Raw genomic sequence first — 15442 nt, 5'->3', positions numbered from 1 at the left:
CCATTGATTCGCCCCAGCTCCATGGGAGTGGCTATAAGCTTACAGTCATGCATGTTGAACCTATCCAAGAGCTTTTGCACATACTTGGATTGAGACATAATGATGCCACGCGTGTCTCGTATAAATTGGATCCCCAAATAAAAATTTAACATGCCCAAATCTGTCATGTCAAATTCAGCTTTCAACCAGTTTTGAAATCTGCAATTATTTCCTCATTTGACCTTTGTGAGCAGCATGTCAGCTACATAAAGAATGATGACCAAAATATCCCCCCCATCCTTCTTGATGTAGAGGGTGCTTTCTGTGGGACTATTATGTAGCCCCTTACTTGCCAGGAATGCATCAATCTTGGCATAGCATGCACGTGGGGCTTGTTTCAGTCCATATAAAGCTTTGTTTAGCTTGCAAACCAGAAGTGCATTGCCAGAAAGTTCAAATCCAGGAGGTTGTTTGGCATAAACCTCTTCTTGCAAGTCCCCATTAAGGAAGGCTGTTTTTATGTCCAACTGATGGACATTCCAAACAAAATTTGCAGCCATGGCAATAATTGACCTTATGGTGGTCATCCGGGATGTAGGAGCAAAAGTCTCCTCATAATCTATATGCCCTTCTTCTGTGCATAGCCTTTGGCAACTAGCCTTGCTTTGTACCTGTCAATGGACCCATCTGGCTTCCTTTTCACTTTGAAAACCCACTTGATACCTGCTTTCAAATCCACAACATCCCAAGTCTAATTTTTCTCCATGGACTGCAATTCATTGTGCATGGCATGCATCCAATGCACATTATCCTTTGCTTCTTCAAAAGAATCAGGTTCTTCTTCATCAAGAAGAGTACCTGCATAAGCTGTCTCAACTGAAAGAGCCCCCCTTGCGTGCCTTACTGCACTACGAGTCCTACCAGGCAATGGGGCCTCAAGCCTACTCTCCCTGAGAGTCTATAGCAACCAATTCGGAACTGTTTTGGCTGCGTGTATCTCTTGAATCTCTTGCTTGACAACTTCATCCACACCCTGTGGTGGTACAAAATCAGCCTGTGGCTGAATCGGGGCATGTAGATGAGGAGGAGGTTGCTGTAAATTCTGATTTTCAACATGAGCCTCAGGTGGGGAACCAAATGCTATAGGAAGCATCCCCTTAAAAACATCATCTGAAGAAGCGGGAATTGTAAATTCAACATGTGTATGTGCTGAGTTTTCTGAAAATTCTGATTTTCAGCATGAGCCTTAGGTGGAGAACCAAATGCTATAGGAAGCATCCCCTCAAAAACATTATTTGAAGAAGCGAGAATTGTAAATTCAGCATGTGTATGTGCTGAGTTTTCTGAAAATATAACATCTCTACTCACAAAAATCTTGTGAGAAGCAGGATTGTAGAGACGATAGCCTTTGCTTTATGCACTGTACCCAACAAAAATGCATTTAAGTGCCTTATCTGACAACTTGTGTCAAAACTCCACAAGCACATGGGCTTATGCAACACAACCAAAAACTCTGAAGTGATCCATTGAAGGCTTTCTCCCATGCCATGCTTCATAGGGAGTGATTGTCTTCAAAGCCTTTGTGGGAGCGCGATTTAAAACATAGTTTGCACACATGAGGCCTTCGAGCCAAAACTTGTGAGGCAACTCTTTACTGGTAAGCATGCATCTATCCATATCTATAAGAGTGTGATTCTTGCGCTCAGCTTTACGATTTTACTGACGTGTAAGCCTCACTGTAAGCTGATGCGTGATGCCTTTCTCCTTAAAAATGCCTCAAACTCATGAGACATATACTCCTCCCCTCTATCTATGCAAAGTGTCTGCACCTTGAGTCCTGTCTCATTCTCAATCATAGCCACAAAGTCTTTAAAATGCATAAACACTTCTGATTTTTCCTTAAGACCATAGACCCAAGTGCAATTGGTTGCATTCTGCATCACGGCAGTGGGAGTGCTCACTGAAAGTGCAAGATCGGATCTTTTCTCATATATATCAAGCTGAAAAAGATTGTGATACAAAGTGCCATAAAACATCAAAGCATAGTCATTCTCTTTGTCTCTGACTGCACACTTAGCATCATCGAATATAACCTGAAATCCTCCTGTATTGAGAGAGGACACTGAAAGCAAATTCTTCTTTGTACTTAGCACATAGAGAACATGTGAAATTCTGAAATCTGTGCCATGAGTGGATGTAAGGATGATGTCCCCCACTCCATACATTGAATAAGAAGAATTATTTGCACAAGTCACCTTATTTTTAGTAAGTGGAGGATGTAGAGATGCAAAAAGGCTCTTCTTAGAAGTGATGTGCTTGGAAGCACCACTATCAAAATACCAAGTTTTCAGTGTCATTGATACTAAGAGAGCATGCATCCTTTGAAGGATCATAATTGCAAGTCAAGAAAGCATAAGGATCATCCTCAATAGTGGTTGTAGTATTTGAACTACCCACTGAAAAATTTGGAATGCAAGACAAAAAGGCATAGTGCTCTTCCACAAAGTTAGTTGTAACATCTCCTCCATCATGTGCATGAGCAGTTGATGCATCTGACACAGCCATACCTAAATCCCTTTTCTTTTTTTTAGCTATGCGCTTCTTGCATTCACCAATATAATGACCTGGCTTCTTGCAGTAATGACAAATGTCCTTCTTTTTAGGCTTATTTGCATCACCCTTAGCCTTATAAGAGGGCTGTCCTGAATCAGCTTTATGTTGATGTGCGGGCTGATTGGCATGTTGCTTTTGCTGCCCTTTTCCTTTGGGCTTAAACTTAGAAAGCATGCTCGTGTTGCCATATTCTTTGTGTCTGCTCTTCCTGCAACAGAAGTCCTACAAACTCGTGAAAAGAGAGAGGATTGCTGCCCCTACTAAATGACAAATTAAGGGGAAACCAAGATAGGACTGAGGTGTGGAAACCAAGATAGGACTCAGGAAGAGAATTCAGAGTGGTGGTAATCATCTTTGAATCCGGAATAACTTCATCAATATTCAACAATTGCTCCCTCAAATCCTAAAGCTTTGTGAGGTGAGTATTCATGGAATCTCCCTCATCCATATGCATATGAGATAGCTCTTTCTTCAAGAAGGAAGCTTTGGCATCATTTCTTGCTGCCAACATACTCTCTAATATCTCCCAATCTGCCTTTGAGGTCTTGCATGATCGAATGTGAGGAATAATGAACCTCTTGACAAAAAGAGAAATCACAGATAGAGCTTGTGCATCCCTGAGCCACTGGAGCAGCAACTGCTCCAATTACTTGTGCTGCATTTTGTCCTCTACCCTTGCCTCCAGTTGTAAGAGTGACACAGAATCTGGCCTTGCTTCATCTCCATTGACATAGTCCCAAAGATGTCTACTAACCAAGATCTTGCGTACCATAGAACTCCACAAGGAGTAGTTGGTACCATCCAACGTGTCCTCTTGCGAGAGGACACCAAAGACTTAGTCATTGTGATTGTTTTGGGCCATGTCTGCCGAAAACCATGTGTGCCGAAAAATTGCAGCAAATGCACAAAACAGAATTCCCTTTCTGGGAATGAAGGTGCACACTAAAATCCTTGCTGGGATATCAATGCAAGCTGTTAACTCCAAAAAAAAAAACACAGCCAATCAATGGCTCTGAATGCAACAAGACAGAAGCATAAACCCATTGGTATCTTTGCCAAGTGTGCATGCAAAATACCTGCAGAGTGTCCAAAAGCCCCAAATTTAGGAGATTGGGTGTCGAAAACCAAAAGACAGCTTGCTGTCTTAGCCTAGCAAAGGCTCTGAATGCACCCAAATACCCTGCAAATGCCCAAAAATGCCAAAATAACACTGCAAAACTTGCCAATATCTGCAATGTCACTCAAAATGAGTCCAAAACTGTCCCAAATGGCTTGTTCACTGCCAAATTGCACTCCAAACACAAAAGTCTCAAATTTTTGCAAGAAATTGCAACCAAAAGGGGCAAATTGACTGAAAGCCCCAAAATTTGCAATGTCCCTGTAAATGTCTGCAACATTGCAATGCAAGACCAAAACCCCAAATTTCTCTTGCTTAAAACCACAACCAAACAATGGCTTCAAGATGCACGTGTGTAGCTAGAACAAATCCCGAAATGCACGAGTCTCGAAATGAACCTGCAACAGAAAGAGCCTGTACGGTTAACTTGTAGCTAAACCGTACTGTTGTACGGTGCTATACAGAACAGGTGTGCGGCGGCGAAATCCCTACAGTGTACGGATTGCACGGCGGGGTATTTGCAGGTCGACTATACGGAATCTGTATAGTGTACGGATGTCGAACGGGAGTTGTACGGACAAAGCATAGAGGATTGTACAGTTGGCGGCGGCGTTGCAGTATGGAAATCTGTACATAGTACGAATAGAAGTGCAAGGGTTGTACTGCGTCATAGAAGTCGGAGCAGGTCCTGAGGACTGTACGGAGTCACAGAGGACTGTACGGAGTCACAGATGGAGCATGTATGGATTTTCGTATGACGTGTATGGACGGGGGTTGTTGAACGTGCGAGTTGCGAGGTGAGGCTGTTGTATTGAGCTAATAGAGCTCGAGGTGAGGGGGGCAGGAGGAGTTGGTCCAATAGCTTGTCCTGCTCTGATACCAAATGTGAGCAGAATGGAGAGCAAGAGTGATGAACAAGAGAGAGAGTGAGCAGAACGTAAGTACTCTCAATAGTGGACTGAAATGAAGTAAGTACAAAAGAGAAGTGGGGTTTTATCTAAGTGACAACACCCTATCTTATCCACTAACCGTAGTTAGGGATTAGACTGTGGTTGGGGGGAAAAACCTCATAGAGGGAAAAGTGCCCCTAACCTACTTATTACAATACATTGGCCACTGCCTAGAATATGATGATAATTCTAACAGTTGAGCCTATGACTAGGAGGTGAATTGGGCTGAGGAGCTGTAGACTTAGCTCACAGAGGGTTGCCTACCTAGGCTGACACGCAGGGCAGCAAGGTTGAGAAGATCATTTTGGACGGAAAGTCTACAGACGCTCGAGGTGGAGCATGCGGGCTCGAGTCTAGAGATAGCCAGTAGATAGGAGGAGTACCTTGTGGTAAGATCAGATGACCACACCATTGGTGGGACTCTGGATCTCTCTCTTTTATATTATGTCCATAGCTTTGGATGGAAATATGTTATTTTGGTGGTTTCTCTATCTGGTTGGTTCATTGTCTATTGATGATTCTGCACATCTATTCTATGCACATAAGTTTAAGAAGTTTGTGATTTCACACTCCACACCACACAGTGTGAGCTCCTGGGCTATTCTATCAGTCTTCCGCTGTGCGTACTCTTTGTTGGGTCATTTCTAATAGGATTGGGTAACTCTAAGGGTAGGGTTGTGGGAACTCCTAATGATTGAAACCTAGATACATGTGTCATGACTACCTTAGTTAGGAGGAGTACACTGTCTTGGATAGGACAATGACTCAGGTCAGTTCTTGCATAGGGAGTTTCCTTGGGTTGGGATAGTGGAGTATTCACAAGTAGACCCAAGCCTCACCCTAGGGTAGGGTTTTGATACCAGCACACTTGAGCCGTTACTGAGATCAAGATTGACATGTTTGATGCAGTCTCTAGACCTTACTATTTTGCAGGTGCTTGTGAGGTGGCGTACTAATTATAATGTTGCAACTGGAACGGAGACAAATAGGGTAAACAAAGGGTTTGGATAGGACAAAGGTGAAAGATTGTATGAGGGATGAATGGGAGAGAAGAGGGACGCAGGGCGAATAAGAGAGAGGATGGGAGAGAGATTTGTGCGAGTTTGAATGCTGCTTCAAGTCAGAGGTGGGGAAGCTAAGAGGGGTGTTGGGGGGCCGGGGGGGAGTGGCAGAACATGACTTTCAGGGAAATGTTAAGATTAAGAAGGGAAAGTGACAGAACTTCACTTTCAGGGAAATGTTAAGGAGAGTGTTAGAAACCTGGTGTGAGTGAGAGAGAGAGAGGCTAGGGAGTGAAGAAGTGGTACACAAATATAGAATCCATGAAGGCTTTCATTCATTCATCATCACTAAATGAGACAAGTGAAGTACAAGCCTTATAGGACACACACACACACACTTGCACGAAGTGCATATGGGATAAGTCCCATAGTGACACGTGGCACTCACACATGACTAGTACTAGATCTCCTAGTACAACACACCACACATCACACCAACACACTCTTTGGCTATGATATCTCCAACACCCCCCTTTAGAGCAAAGAGTGTGAGACCCAACACGCAAAGACTAGACCGGCAAGGGGAAACCATCACTCATCACCCCCCCTTACTCTGAACTGGATGGTCAATACCATCAAACCAAAGTAAAAGACAATACATTCATTTTTGGGGGACAACCCAGGGCAGAGTACCTCTTATTCACTGCCAATACATTCAGTTTAGAGGGACAACTCAAGGCTGAGAACCTTTATTTGACTCAACACAAAAACACATAGCACTAAGCATCATCTACCACCTCAGAGAGGAATAGATCATGCAACATAGTAGATGAAGCTTCAGGTTCAGTAGATGTAGCATAGATATTCTTGACTTTGTGCAGGGTCTCCTTGGCTGAAGTAGTGAGGATGGTTGACCAACCTCATACCAATAAGCGCCATTGCTTGGTCATGCTACTCATCCCTAGTTGAAACTTGAAAGTGGTGCTAATGAGTCTTCACCACGAGGATGAGGCTCCATAATATTTGTAGGAGGTGTGTCCCATACATTCTTCCTCCTAGACAATGCTTCAACTCTTGGTAGTGACACATCCCTCTCATGAAGAACCTTAAATTGGCTTTCCATGGGCTGTGATGTTTTCAAGACCAGCATGGACGGCAATCAGCTTGCTGTACCCAGAGCTCTTTGTATCAATTGCATTCTGCCCATATATCTAGAGAAGTCCCTGAAGAAATTTCTTGGTCATCACGTCTTTCAAACCTTGATCTTGATGCCTGTAAGCAGCAAAGGTAGTAGCAGCATCGTAAGTGGAGCCCGTGTAATCTGTGCCCTTCTTCGCTTTGAACTTCTCCTGGATATTGCCGGCCCAGCAGCGGCCCTACAAGTGCACGTCTTGATGGCCGGGTCCAGACCACCACCATTCGCGCTGCTGGCTGTGAATAAACTCATCCCAGATGGATTGAACGGGAAAAGGAGGGAAGAGATGAAGGAAAGTGGCAAAGGCAAAGTCGTGATTACCACAGATCGCAGTAGTCACCGAGGAAGATGAATGTGGAGGGCTAACATCTCGATAAGTAGCTTCTTGACCTTCCATCCAAATCTCTCATAGCCTCTGTCCCTTCAGTTCTAATGAACCAGCCCTCTCTTCACCCCTATGCCAGGCCTGCTTTGACACGTTAGGTTCATCCCACCGACTCTCCCTTCTGCGTGGGTAAGAATTGAGACGGAGCTCAAGGTTGCGCCATAATTTGGAGAGCTTGTCTGAGTAGCCATGGACACACCCAGGCAAATAGTGAATCGTGGTGCTGCTCTGGAGCTGACGAGATTGGGATCCGCCATATTTGAGCTTGAGCCAATGGTGGCTGGTAGGCTATGGAGAAGCTAGACGGCTATGGAGAAGCTGGACGGGCTATGGTAAAATGAGACAGCTGATAGCAGACAGACGGAAACGGAGGCAAGGTGAGCCAGAACTGAGGCGGCTGTGCAGAAACCCTAATCGGGTAGGAGCAGCTGAAAGGAGGAGGCAGCTAGAGGGTTAGGAAGATGATGACGTGGCAGGGCAGCTATGGCAGAGTGGCCTGCTCTGATACCATGCTAGAAACATGGTGAGTGAGAGAGAGATAGGCTGGTACACAAATGTAGAATCCATGAAGGCTTTCATTCATTCATCACACATGACTCACACAAAGACTAGTACTAGATCTCCTAGTACAACACACCACACATCTCATCAACACACTTTTTGGCTATGATATCTCCAACACAAGCAAGGAAACTAAGAGAAGAGGGGTACTAACAGAAGATCACTTGCAGAGAAATTGTCTATCAAGAGAAGGGAGTGGAGATGGTGGAGAACAGTGAAGGAGAAGAGAGGTGGAGGAGGCCGGGAAAGGTGGAGGGTTCAAGAGCCTCTTCCTTTCTTCTCTTAGATTTCAATGTCGATCTTACTGCAACAATCATGTCTCTTTTTATTACAAGCGGGTTAATGTCTGTAGATGTGCCGTCTGCCAATCTTCGCTGCATGGATTACTCCCTTGACCTATTTTCTTTTCATTCTTTATTCCTGTTATTCACAAATCACAGTAATTACAGTTAGTGGGCATGAGAGGATCTTAGCACATTTCCACGAAAGAATTGGCCAATGGGACACCTAGGAGGGTAGGTCTTCTTGCCAAAGGCCTAAAGGTTGTAACTAACTTTTCATCCATACATCTGCAATACAAACATTGTTCTTCTGACTGTAAATCCTTCTCTTGCGTGTTGCTTTCATGCTTAAGCTTCAGTACAGCAACCATGACCCTAATGGCTGTTTGAATTTATAGGTTGTCACCGACTTGGCAGATCCATCAGCGAATATTATCTTTGGTGCAGTGGTTGATGATAGATATACAGGAGAAATTCATGTCACCATCGTTGCAACGGGCTTCTCTCATACGTTTCAGAAAATTTTAATAGATCCCAAATCTGCAAAGCAGGGTGTGGCAGATGTCAAGTCTGTAGAGACCGGTTGGAAACGACCAACAGCCATGCCTGCAAGAAACACTCAAGGTGTTGGGAGGAAGGGTTTTTCATAAAGATGCCTCTTGCTGCATATTTGATGTCTGGTCTCATTGTTTTTGGTGCCTTTTTTCCACTTTGTTGCCATGTGGAAAAGAGTGTTTGAGCAATGTTTGCTGTCACCACCGAAAAAGAAATGTATGGTGTGAAATTCTGTTGAGCTCAACAAGCAAAGCACTTGGATTTTGCATTGTTCTTGCATCGGGTGACCTTCAAAAGATAAATGTAAAGAAAGTATTCGTGTCTTCATAATCTAATTTGTTTGAACTTTTGGCCACCTTTTATGAAGAAGGCCAGTGAGCAAACAACACAAATATGCCTGCAGCTTCTATTTATGAATTTTTGGATTTGAAGGAGCAGGATTTCTTGTGTGGTTTCATAAACATATTCAAGGTAAGACGTCTACCGGTTAACAAGAAAACATGGATATGCCCTTGCTCTTAGTCATTTCTGTGTAGGCCATTTGCATTCTCACCAAAGATCAATAGAAGAGAAACAGTGCAAGAGGCCTGTTATGTGTAGCCTTTTGTGAATCCTGCGGTGAGTTTTGTGAAAAGGGGTGTTAAATGGGCCCCCTAGCAGCTAAGAAGACATTTTAAGGAATGCCAGATTCGTGACTTCACGAACTAGTTAATAAATACTGACTCAGCCACATTCCACATCCAATGAGAAGGAGTTGTTCGATGTTGATGACGGGGTTCTGGCTTGAATTTTCAGTGGGTGAGTCCAAGGGCAGAAAATCTTATGGAAGGGGCTTGTGCTCCATATCATTACTTGACTTTAGTGTATTGTTTGGATTCGGATTTCAAAGCTTAGTAAGCATTGGGTTAAGAGATTCCAAAATCTTTCAAAACTCAATGGTAGATGAGATCATAAGCATAGCTTTACTTAATTATTATCATTTGCTCATAATTTTGTTTGAAGTCGCTTACAAACTCTCTTCTTTCCTATGTTATGTTGCTTGTTTTATAGAAAGTTAAGTTGTAAGATTGAATATATAGTTAAGTTGTAGGCCAGCCATTGTGCTTCATTGATTTATCTTCCGAAGGTGCGTATGCCCGAGCAGCTACCTTATCAAATATGTGTGAGTCCTTGCATTTATCGAGTATCAATGATTTTGCCCTTTTGTTTTGTTCTGTTACTCTCCTTTCTTGTTTAGTTAGATAATGCTTTTTGCCTTAGTTTCTTTTTTGGATGTGTTTTATCTTCTTGGGTTGCTAAGCTTTACTTCCTCCTCATCCTTTCTTTCTTTTTTGTTCCTTGTCTTTTTTTTTGTACTTTATTGCAATTTATTGGGTCCTTCTTGGACGAAGAGTTTCTTGAAAGATTCTTGGGTGTAAGGGGGAACAAAGTAGGTATTCTAGTGAGAAGCCATGGGCACTTAATTGCACACAATTATTGATGATTTCTTAAGTGTATTCAGCAACCTCTTTAGGGCCTCATTCCTTAGTGGCAACCTTGCTATGATAGAGGGGGTGTGGTTGACCCCTCTTCTTTTGACCTCGTAACAGTTGCTCCTAAGTGTGCTTAGTCATAACCATTGTCTTTGCCACTGAAAATTTAAGCATGACTTTTAACAAATTTCAGTTTTCATGAGGTACATACGTTTGACTCTTTCACCTATTGTTTTCCTTCTATAAGAAACCCATTTAGGGATAGATTTGATTTCTTATCTAGATTGAATTTCAATAAGCTTTATGATTGGTTAGAACGGTCCTACAAGCTAGGTTATGGGGTGAAGTAACAATGTCGAGATGCTCACTAGCTTTGCACCAAATGTGATGTATGCCCAAGTATATGAAGGCCTTCTCCTCAAGACCACATGCCACAACACCAAGATTGCCTTGGGAGGCATTATAGAGATAGGGCTTTAATTTTACGGGACCCTTAAAGCAAGTGGCCCAGTTTACTCATAATAAATACATCACTTGGCCACGAACTATGCCACCAAATAGACTAAAACTAAGGCATTGAGGGACAACTCAGCTGAAGCACCACCAGGTCCATTTATGAAAATAACATATGTAGATATGAGTGCCTAATCAAGCTAGGCATGCATTTTATGAATCAAGTGTTCAGTAACTTGGTGAAGGACTTCACGGTCATACATTGAGTGGCAACATGTTTCTATCCATGCTACAATGGGTATGTTTAATGCACCAATAATGTTTTGAAATCTATTCTTACAGAAATAGTAAGTGCAAGTAAAGAAGGATTGGGATGTTACGCTCAAAACAGCCCTTTGGGCATGCAAAATGGCCTATAAGGACACCACTACCTTGACCCCCTTTAGCATGACCTACAACTGGAAGCCATTATACCTTTGGAATCTCTAATGTCAAGTCTAAGAATTGTTATCATTGGGAGAACCCAAGGCCATTCAATAGCATCTCCAATAACTAAGCAAAGCTTGAAGAGCTTCGAGCCTAAGCAACCTGGGCTCACGGCACAACAAGTAATCCAAAGGAGGAGGAAATTTTGGCATGATCGAAGAAAAAAGAAGAATCTTTCTACTAGTTAGAAATAAGATAAAGTGTAATCATTGGTAGCACTCCCCATATACATAACAAGCTAATAAAACTCAAAATCTTATTCTAACGATACATAAAAGAATGAAGTTGAAATTCATATATTAGTGCATAGTAAGATCTGAAGCTTATTTTAGTTCTAGTTTTAGTAGGCTACATCACCCTAAACGCCTAAAGCAAAGGCATGCTCATATTGCTCTACAATGCCAAACTTGGCAAGAGAAGCCCAACCTTGAATTGGGTTGTAACACACCCTTTAAGTTGAATGAAGTATAATTCCACAGAGCAACTAGCTGACATTATAGGACAACTTGATCTGTGAGCTGTTCGATGGTAGTAATGTCAAGCCATATCATGCAACTTCCTTCCATGTTGCACCATGATGGCTACCTAATAGAACATTGGTTTCTAACGAGTCTAAGTTCAAAACTACCATGTTGAGCAATCATATTACAGATCACTCAATGATCCACTACACTTTACTGTAGTGATTGTAAATGAACAAGCAACTCACGACCACATTCTCCTATTGTGAACATAGTTCTATAGTTGCACCATTCTCATTATTTCTACCACTCTCTTGCGCACATTCTCTACATGCTTCAAGCACCCCTTAAGCTCTTCTTCATGGCTTGTTCAGATAGTAGCCCCTACTTGTGCTACAATGAAAGTGCTTGCGAGCCAATTTTTTGTATTCTTTCTCCTCATTCGAGTGGACACTAGAAAGTGGAAGACTACTATGCAAACAATGGGCTTGACAAGTTTGCAATGATCCCATGGGAGTACTTTAGTACCCGTGATGTGGAAGCTTTGATTAGCACCTTTGAGGATAAGGATACTTCTATCATTGTGAAGACTCAATAGAGGAAGGTGCTTTGAATAGGGATTGTTCGAATCCTCCTATACAAAGAACAAGCACACACATCTAGTGATGGCCTAGTGCTATGCCTGCTTCCACTCCAAGAGTTTCTCATTTTCTTAGGGATACCTCAGTAGTTCCATGCTAGATGAGGCAGTGCGACCCTTCTTCAGACTTCTATTTGAGTATTTTGGATTGAAGAAGAGATTGGGAATGTGTCAAGGGCCTTCATGGCCAGTTGTACCAAGTTTGGCAGAACTGTAAATTGGGTAATGCCTTTTTCACTAACTTCTCGACATAGCTCTAAGGTTGTGAAAAGGGGCAAACTCATTGTAAGCTATGCACCCACCTTTGCATCCTCCAACATAATCTAGTGGACCAGTAGGTGCATTGGCCACTTATCAACCTAGCCTCAATGTCCAAGTAAGAGTTCTAAAAGAATGTCAGGCTGCCATCAAACTAGGCACCACACCAAATAGCAAGCTAGCCAACATAGAAAAATATGAGTAGGTTTCACAAAAACTCCACTTCAACAAGTGAAACACTTGGAAACTTCATCTGGAGAAAATATTGTTGTTAAGACCACCTACTTGCCACTCGAACTAGCCAATGGCCCACAACTAGTACCTCGATCAATCGGAGCAACAAGTAGAGCTAGTATCCTCGACGAAGCTTCCATGTAATGTACCACTCAATGTCCCCTCTGACAACATTCTGACTTGTTTTACTTTTCACTAGAGGGATTGACACGTGGTGATACAAGGAATCTGGAAAAATAGAAAGGGTAATAACATAGAAATTATGATTGGCCACATTGCTTAGCATTCATTACAACAAGGTCAAAATTGAACAATAAGAAGCAAAGCTAGGTGATTGAGTTGGAAGATGAGCTACACAACCTATAAACAAGTTCAGCACATATCGAGCTCAACAAAGAAAATTATAGGCCTAACATGCCGCATGCAAAACTTGAAGCTATAGAGGTAAGAATTAGTCACAAGCTCTTGAAGCCACAAATGAGACTCAAAGGCAAAATCTTAGGACCGAGATCACATGCTATCGCAAAGGACGAAATTCCCCTACTTGCACAATCCGCGAGGCAAGGCTTCACACTCTTTTAATCTAATTTGTGTGTTTATTTGTGGGGTTTTTAGAGGTTATGGATTGAGATTTTCTCTCCGCCTATTCGATTTTCTCTGTGGAGGTTTTAGGATAGAGATTACTCTCCCATCTCAGCTGTAATTTGTGTACTGTCATTTTTTAATTGACTATTTTCTAGTGAATCCTTATGAGGCCCTCTTTGAGCTAGCCCCTCTTTCAAGTTCCCTCAACCAAGGCCTAGATGATCCCGAAGAATCCATAGGGTCATAAGGACCCCATTTTAGTGCCACCAATGTCATAACCCCCTCAGAGGGGCCATCCCCCAAAAGCCAAGTCCAGGTTCCATTGGCATAGACAATCAAACCCCATCAAGGATTAGTCATAATTGGTGTGCAAAGGCCCACAAGAAAAATGGCCTGAGGACCATGCATGACAAAAGGCCATTTAACTCTAATTTGCACGTGGGCATCACCCATCCAAAAGTTGTCTAAGAGTTCATGTGGTCGAAGAGTGGCAAATCCATACAAATGCCCCTCTGGAGATCAATCCACTCTATCCTTGGGACTCTAAGGTGACTTCTATGGACATGGACCCCATTTCTCCTTTCCTCACTCCCCAAGCCCCATTCACCACCTCGTCTTAGTCACAATAATGAGACAATTGTGACAAGCGCTAATGCCAAGATCAAAATCCCCTTCTGAGAAACTAGGAGTGTTACCTTGGCACCTCTCACTGACAATCTTGATGAGAGCCTTACCGCAAGCCTTGTTGTGGCTGCAAGCTAGACAAGCTCCCACACTTGTTTCACAAATGCCAACCCATGTCTCCTCCCTCTTTCCATGCTAGTTGCTTGAGAAAGCCTCCTACCTTTGCTTCTACCTACTCACACCTACCATCGTGGAGCTCCCTTGCGCTTTGGACTATGGGGGCCAAGTGGCCCAGCAAGTTGAGTGAAGACCCCATGGGGCACAATCTAGCAAAATGCAAGCTTGATTCCACAAAACTACTTTGAGGTCCAAGGCTGGACTATAAAAGGGAGGCGCATGAGCCAACAAGGATGCATTGAATCAAGTTTACTTCTTCAATCCATCCAAGAAGACCAAATGAACAAATGATTAGAGACGTGCCAACAAAGCTTGATAGAAGTCTGAAAAGGAGCATTGTCTTACGTGCACACACATTTACAAATTGTCTACAGTACTTCTAGCATGCAATGTCATCTGTTAGTAATCTAATACAAGCCTTGATCCCTTTAAAAAATATATACTTGTTTGGCAAATCTTTGCATGCATGTGTTAACATTTGTATGCATCTTGACATGCTCTTGGACTATATTGCAGTACAAACTAGTAAGCTGACATTTGTTTCTCTTCCATGAGTGTACATCCCTTCTCAGAAATGAGCAGTATGTACATTTTCGAGTTGCATTATGAATAGGCACATTTAGAGACACGAGGGTGAAATTTTCGTCAACAAAGTACAGACGACTAGGTGAGTGGAACAGTGTATACTAGCACTTAACTATGGTGAAATGGAAAGGGAGGGTTCACAGTTTGCTAGTAATCACCAAAAGCCTCTTTTCTTTCAAAATTGAAAGGAAATATATAAAATCATACTATGTTTTATTAACATTGTGAAGCTATAAAAAACTAGCTCGTTAAACTTTTCCTAGAATTTTATATTAATGTATAAGTATACTTACAAAAAATAATCCCATGTGCCTTACCCAACAAGTTGGCAAAAATCCCAGCCGAATGTTTAAGATTCATTGGGGACTACTACCTTGTTTCAACTATCTTATACCAAATGTACGTCTTTAGGCCTTGCATGTTGGCTTTAAGTTCTATAGTGAATCATTAGTCTCTTATAGCAAGTTGACCATCTTCCATCCTTGAAAAAATTTCTAATAGTTACCAAAATCTATAATCTCTTGTAGCAAGTTGACTACCGCCTCAATCATACAAAATCTCTAATAGCTGCCAAAATACTCCCTCTCTTAGAAATGAGCTTTTCAAGCCTACATCTCTATCTCCTCTTATTTTTGGCAGCTACATAGAATATCTGACCACCTCTTTACGACATTATCCCATCTAATAGACTTAGTAAAATCCCTTTGAATACTCCATTTCAAACCTCTTGATACATATTGAAGGGCAAATTGCCTACTAATGCTTGGACTTCATTGTGATAGCCTACCATCCAAATTGGTTCGTAATCCAAAGTTGCTATGCTAGTTATG

At 42.3% G+C, this 15442-nt stretch overlaps 1 protein-coding gene and 1 pseudogene across 1 annotated transcript in view; one reads left to right on the top strand and one right to left on the bottom strand.

The window, feature by feature from the left end:
* LOC147890569 (cell division protein FtsZ homolog 1, chloroplastic-like) overlaps nt 1–8970 on the top strand; it is a 65647-nt gene extending 56677 nt beyond the window's left edge. Inside the window, exon 6 of the mRNA XM_087390182.1 lies at nt 8481–8970. Within this exon, the coding sequence (XP_087246308.1) occupies nt 8481–8732 (252 nt within the window). The 3' untranslated portion in view covers nt 8733–8970. The remainder of the gene's footprint in view (nt 1–8480) is intronic.
* Nucleotides 6389–8428, bottom strand: LOC147890570 (tyrosine-protein phosphatase RLPH2-like; annotated as a pseudogene).
* Nucleotides 8971–15442: the final 6472 nt, after the last annotated feature.

The sequence above is a fragment of the Dipteris shenzhenensis genome, chromosome 19, assembly GCF_047967505.1.
Source record: "Dipteris shenzhenensis isolate YYH24624 ecotype China chromosome 19, Dip_SZ_1.0, whole genome shotgun sequence".
Classification (NCBI taxonomy): Eukaryota; Viridiplantae; Streptophyta; class Polypodiopsida; order Gleicheniales; family Dipteridaceae; genus Dipteris; species Dipteris shenzhenensis.
The sequence above is the reverse complement of the archived record's forward strand: the minus strand, read 5'-3'. Positions and strand labels throughout refer to the sequence as shown.